At 42.5% G+C, this 6,208-nt stretch overlaps 1 protein-coding gene across 1 annotated transcript; it reads left to right on the top strand.

Annotated features, from left to right (window-relative positions):
* Positions 1 to 305: 305 nt before the first annotated feature.
* LOC119358357 lies at positions 306 to 5,782 on the top strand. The gene is made up of 9 exons (XM_037624939.1): positions 306 to 395; positions 663 to 742; positions 2,604 to 2,879; positions 3,010 to 3,438; positions 4,264 to 4,447; positions 4,550 to 4,769; positions 5,108 to 5,244; positions 5,340 to 5,360; positions 5,469 to 5,782. Exons 1-9 carry the CDS (start codon positions 306 to 308, stop codon positions 5,565 to 5,567), a joined length of 1,536 nt encoding a protein of 511 aa, XP_037480836.1. The 3' UTR covers positions 5,568 to 5,782.
* Positions 5,783 to 6,208: the final 426 nt, after the last annotated feature.

Genomic DNA, 6,208 nt, shown 5'->3' with positions numbered 1-6,208 from the left:
GGTACTTCTTTTCTTCAATAGTTTTTATTTATTCCAAATAAATTCCCGTGAAATTTCAGCTCATTTGGAGATGTGCAAAATAGGTATCCTGGCATAGCCTTTCCAGGTCCAGAATTCCAGCTGCCGACAATCTCACTCTTTTGTAAATCTTGCATATTAAGAGAGAAAAAGTATTAGAATTGCTCCACAAAATGTTATATTGATTAAAAACACTATAAATAACAGTAGGAAAACATGATGCAAAAGGGACGTATCAAGTGATGGAATTGGATTTCATAGAAATAAAGGAGGCCTCAAAGGGATAGATGTATAAGAAATCCCAGACCTTGAATGGGATGCAGGATGAAGATGACACACTCACCGTCATGGGGCTCTGGCACCCTGACGGAGGAGCGGTACGATGACTCTTCGATGAGTGGGAGCGGCACTGAGCAACCGGAAGATATCCGAGCGCTTAGAGTTCAGTGATGTCTCCTATGGAGGGGAGCCATTGGCCCCTCTGGCTTGCTGCCTTCTTCGTGTCGCTAGCAGCCCCTGACTTCCTATAGTGGCCTTCGGTTTTTCCCTTAGAGGCCTTTGCCGTCGCGGCGTGAGTTTAGTTTCCAACCACCGCACGAAAATGGAAAAGGGGATCAGAAACTTTTTTGGACTCTATTCTTCAGGCGTTGGAGCTTGAAGGTGATGGGAGCAAGAAGGGAGGCATGAAGATTGATTCACCTCACCGTGTGCCTTTTATGGGCTAGTAAGAACATCAAAGGGGCATACTGGTGGCAGTAATTTCACGGGTTCCCTATGCGATGTGTGTTACATGCGTGCGCGAATCGAGAGGTTTGCGGATAACACTGTTGTAAACCCGAAGCACGGTCTCTATATTGATTACACGTGCCAATGGATGTGGCCTCGGGCTGTGCTAAAATGCTATAGTGAAATGTGAAAGGACCGCCCGGTTTTACAGTACATAGTGGCGGTTCGGGTTTGGTCAAAGTTGTTAGAACACGATCAAATTGACGCCCTTATCCCGGCACGGGAAGACCTAGCTGCTAAGGTAATTCTACACTGAAAGGGTTTTCGGATCGTACGAAAGAAAAAAAAGCCTCTTTGGAAACTCGATTGAGGCTCCTCGGATGACCGAGGTATGTTATTCCTCGGGCAAGATGTTGATCGCTTTGGAAGTAAGCACGCGAGGAAGTTGTTGAACCAGTTTGCAAGGTTGAAGACCAAAGATAGAGGGCAGTCATCCGAGGATAGTCCTCGGCTTGAAGACCGGTTCAAGGGCTACTGATGGTGTCATGGATAAGGGGGTGCTAACCACATTGTATCTAGTGGGTTGGACCAAGGACCCCCCCCCCCCCCCAAATGACCAGCCAGTGGGCCACATTCATAAGGACCCATGAAGGAATTTAGAAGGAATCTTTTGAAGACCTGACGCATACTCCAAGGCCACGAAGGCAATCTTAGACATGTTTATCTTTAAATGTAACCGACCTGTATGTAACCCTAGGTACCCACGCGTGTCTATAAGTCGATGGGTGTCGATCGTAGAGGCAAACTCAATCAATCACATATGATCTCACAGTAGATCAAACCGTACTTTGTACCCCATTCACCAATACAGTTAAAGCATGACCCAGGGTCTTACCTCTTCAAGAGGGCTTAAACCTGAGTAAACATCGTGTCCCCTTGTGTCATGTTACCATCTGGAAAAGACTACCAGTTCGGGTCCCCCTACCCGAGATCTGCCGGATTTGACTCTATCATTGCATTGTTCGGGCAGATCAGACGACGCAGAGAGCCCCTGCGAGGCCCCCGCGACATGCAAGCTGGAAATGGACGACTCGTAGGGCACTCTTGCCCTCGAAGCCCCCAGGAGGCGGGTACTCTATCATCCTTTATATGAGTACTTATCGTAGAAGCAATGACTATGAGATATTATGAGTTACCGTGGTGTTAGTTTAATTTCTATTAGGTGGTCACTTTCGTGGGCCTTCTAGATGCCGACATGCCATGTTGCATCCCAGGCTATCATGTAGAATTTTCTATTTGGCACATAAGTACTCTCCCCACACATAAAGCTTTGTTAAGTATGTCTAAAAAACATAAAAGCTTTGTTTTTTTTGAGGGAAACATAAAAGCTTTGTTAAGTTAGACTAGCTCGCAATCCTTTTGCACCGGTACCAGGAAGCTTTCGGATGGATTGTTTTTAAAACATTTTTAAAGTCCATTGAACATTTTTAAAAATATTTTAAAATCCGTTGAGCATTTTTTCAAATTTGTGATTTTTAAAAATCCATGAAAATATTAAATTGTCAATCGATTTTCAAATATGTTAATGCTATATAAAATTTGTGAACATTTTTCAAATGTGTAATCCATTAACATTTTTTTCCAATTAGATTAGAAAAAATGTAGTTCTCAAACATATTTTTAAACTCATGGATATCTTTTTAAATTCTTGATTTTTTAAATGCATAAGTAAACAATAGCGGTTTCTTCTAAAAAAACAAAGATCGAGTGATTTGTGTCCAAGAAAACAAAGATCGAGTGATTTGTGTCAAAAAAAAAAAATCTCAATCTGAGAGGATTATCCCCAATCAAAACCCTAGTCGTCTTCCTCCGGCGGCCGCTCTCATGGCGTCCAAGGCGCTTCTTCCTCGGGAGTGCCTCCCCCGGCGCAGTCCCCGCGGCGGCTTGGAGCCGATTACAGTCTACGTCCGCGTCAACGAGGAGGGGAACTATCACCCGAGGTACTTCTCCGCCAAAGTTGGGCGAGTGTTCCGAGATCTCCAGGATCTTAAACAAGCAGTCCGTACATTCTACACCAGCCTCTACATCGCCCGTCACCTCCTAAAGAGGCCTCTGGCTCCGCCGCCGTCTCCGACGTGTGTACCTCTCCCTCTCCCTCTCGAATCTTATCTTCTACTTATTCCAGTTTATTACTGTACTACTTTGTTTCATTTCACTGATCGATCAATGGAAATTCCAATTTATTTTGATTGCTTTTCCTGCCAGCGACGAGGTATTCCAGTTCGAGTTCGTGGTGGAACCTGCAGCAGATGTGTCGTCCCTCAAGGCTAGTACATCATTGGAGGAGAAATCGTCCGGTTCCGACAAGGTTCCTGATGAGAAGCCTGCAGAGGTGTCTTCCCTCAAGGACTCGCTCAAGGCTACAACATTGGAGGACAAATCGTCTTCCTCTGGGCAGCAGCCGGATCAGGACACTGTTATGGCCTCACCACCATCAGGGAACTGCCTTGCCTCACCTTCTGGGCCAGGCATTTGGCAACGAGAACGACAGGACTGGGGTTTCGGATATTACATCAGGCTTGATCTTAAGGGATCTTTCCACACATATCCGAATGCAGGCGGGCCGTTTAAGAGCTTAGAGGAAGTCGATAAGGCTATGGTTCGCTATTTTCATCAACATCGGGATCCAAAGCTGTAAATCTCCTCAACTCAATTCTGGATGAATGTTCATCGCTCTTACCATAGTGCATATCTGCTATTGACTCGTTATGTCGAAATTAATAACAAATGACTTTTCAAGCTGGATTCCTCTGATAACCTGACAATTTGATTGTACTCCCTCCGTTCCTAAATATAAGTCTTTTTAGAGATTTCAAATGGACAACCACATACGGATGTATATAGACATACTTTAGAGTATAGATTCACTCATTTTGCTCCGTATGTGGTCACTTGTTGAAATCTCTAGAAAGACCTATATTTAGGAACGGAGGGAGTAGGAAGCCCAACTAGTATACAATGATGATTTGTAGTATATCCCTGTTTGGATGGCACCAAAAGTTAGTGGTATACCTTTGTAAATTTATTTGCGAGACAATTGTTTAAATGGTGTATGTATGTATGTATGTATGTATGTATGTATGTATGTATGTATGTATAAATCATAGAAATAGCTGAAACTAATATAGTATCACACACCTCTATTTCTGTCAATTAATGGTGATAGCCAGAAAGTTCAGCTCTGTTAGTTAACTAGGCCAAACAGTTTGCAACCCTGAAATCAGAAAAGGGATAGCTTTTTCTCTAAGAGTAACGCTCCGAGAACTTGTAGACATGTGAACAATCCTGTTTTTTTTTTCAGGTCTTGTTCTTGTTGCTCACCAGTCTGCAACCTTCTGTCCAAACTAGTGCATCGTAGTCCTACTGATAACATTAACTTTTGTACAGTATAACTTACTATTGTCCACTTCTGAGAAAGTACAAGCTACTAACCATATACAATGCTCCGATCTAAATTAGGCTAATGAATAAAGGTGGGGTTCCGTCACGAGAGATTTCTATAGAAAAAGCTCGTTATTGGCCTGATGGCAGAAGGAAGAAGCTTTCCAGATCCTATACCATCCAGCAATTCCATAATCGAATGCGCCGATTACTTCAAGCTTTGCTGGAGAAGCATAATGAGGATCACAGCCTTTTGGGGTTTGCTCTCTCTCCTTCTCTCTCTCTCTCTCTCTCTCTCTCTCTTTCTCTCTCATTGTTTTATCCATGCAATAGTTGTTGATCAGACCCATGCTTCTTACGATAGGATCTTGCATATGAACTCAAAGATGTTTTGCACGCCACAACAATTTCTGAGGGGCGTACTACATGCTACTATCATCTCAATTTCACGGTGACTAAAGGAGCTGGTGATTCTAACACTGGCATTGAAAACCTTTTCTTTGCGGAAGTCAAATGTGTGCTACAAGGAAAAGAAGAGGAATTTTCGGTCACCTGTTTCTGCCCGGTTGAATCTACCGATAATGGTACATTCTACCCTTTTCTTAGATTTTGAGTATTGATGAAATGCATTTTGTGGTTGGCACCAACTTGAGATTATCTGTTACATATAGCCATAAATGTGTTTCTGACTACAGCACTTGATCTTTAGTTTCGTGAGTTGTTAGTTTGCCCCTTGCTTAGATCCGTGAGCTTTAGATTTGTGAACATTTTCAAACTGGTTCATGCATGGCCATGACTGATGTGTACAAAGAAAATCTTTTACTTTCAGTACTTAAAATAGTCAGCAATTATGATGTAGTATTGGTGCCTGGTTGGTTACCTTGCAGTTAACTCTTTTCTTGTGTTTTTTGTTAATATAAAGGATACTGCTATGGTTGTACCATGCATAGGGATGTCAATATGAAGCACCCCATCAGTGCCGATGCATACCTTGCCGGTCAGGTGAAGGCGGGATATTATTGTTATGAAGGCTGCAGCAGCGACTCAGACGACGAAAATGTATGAACGATACCATCTTTAATTTTTTTGCTGAGCCTTGTACCATTCTTGTTGCTTTGCTGTTAACTATACATGTGTTTCATCCCCTTTTGCAGATGGAAGCCAAGAAAGAAAAGGTAAGGTATATTTGGACGGTAATGCCATTTCTTTGGCACTGTGACGTTAATTAGTACAACTAACACAATGCTGCTGGTTACTTGGTTGGTTGTAAATTGTTTCTGTAGGACGTTGCTGATAAAACATGTATGAAGATGTTGACGCAGCCTCCGACTATGAGGGCTTTTGACGCTGACAACATGAACTTTGACGACGCCGACGACTAAGAGGCAGAGGGGCAGGCAAGCCAACATGGAAGGGGGCAAGTGGCTGGGTCCAACAAGTTCAAGACCCAAGCAGTTTTGCTGGCTCTTTACTTCTGTTGGCTTAGTCGATTGGTTGACTATCTTGTAAGCTCGGTTGTACTTGTAGTGATGTTGGCATGTTGCGCCTGCTTATACTGTAAATAAACTGAGGTTTGTTTCTGGAGCATCAGGGATCAGGATCGATCCTAGATTTTACACTTTGTGCATGTGTACGAATCAAGGTGACATTGTTTGTTCCTTGTTTTCATCTTATTTGACCTGTGCCATCCTCTACTTAGTCTCATCTTCCGAGACACGTAATTGAAATTAGACAATTACTCTTAATGTAAAGCCTTTGGGAAGGAAGCATGGGGATGGAGAATTTTAACAGAGCAGTATATATATAGTTTGTTCATGGATTCTATGTTAACTTTGTGCAATACTTCTACATGACTAAAGAATCATAGATTATTGTTTTCTTTGCATACTTCTACATGACTAAAGAATTTTCCACTCCTAGATTTTACACTTTGTGCATGTACGAATTAATGTGACATTGTTTGTTCCTTTTTTTCATCTTATTTGACCTGTGTTATCCTCCGCTTAATCTCATCTTCCGAGAC

Source organism: Triticum dicoccoides, chromosome 2A (assembly GCF_002162155.2).
Source record: "Triticum dicoccoides isolate Atlit2015 ecotype Zavitan chromosome 2A, WEW_v2.0, whole genome shotgun sequence".
Lineage (NCBI taxonomy): Eukaryota > Viridiplantae > Streptophyta > Magnoliopsida > Poales > Poaceae > Triticum > Triticum dicoccoides.
This window is presented reverse-complemented; position numbering and strand designations above follow the sequence as displayed.

What these genes read in the sequence shown, in the direction of transcription:
- LOC119358357 (XM_037624939.1), top strand. Translation starts at nt 306, where the DNA reads ATGTATAAGAAATCCCAGACCTTGAATGGGATGCAGGATGAAGATGAC. An exon ending in GCGACTCAGACGACGAAAAT is followed by an intron (nt 5,245 to 5,339) that starts GTATGAACGATA and finishes CCCCTTTTGCAG; the next exon opens with ATGGAAGCCAAGAAAGAAAA. An exon ending in TGGAAGCCAAGAAAGAAAAG is followed by an intron (nt 5,361 to 5,468) that starts GTAAGGTATATT and finishes TTGTTTCTGTAG; the next exon opens with GACGTTGCTGATAAAACATG.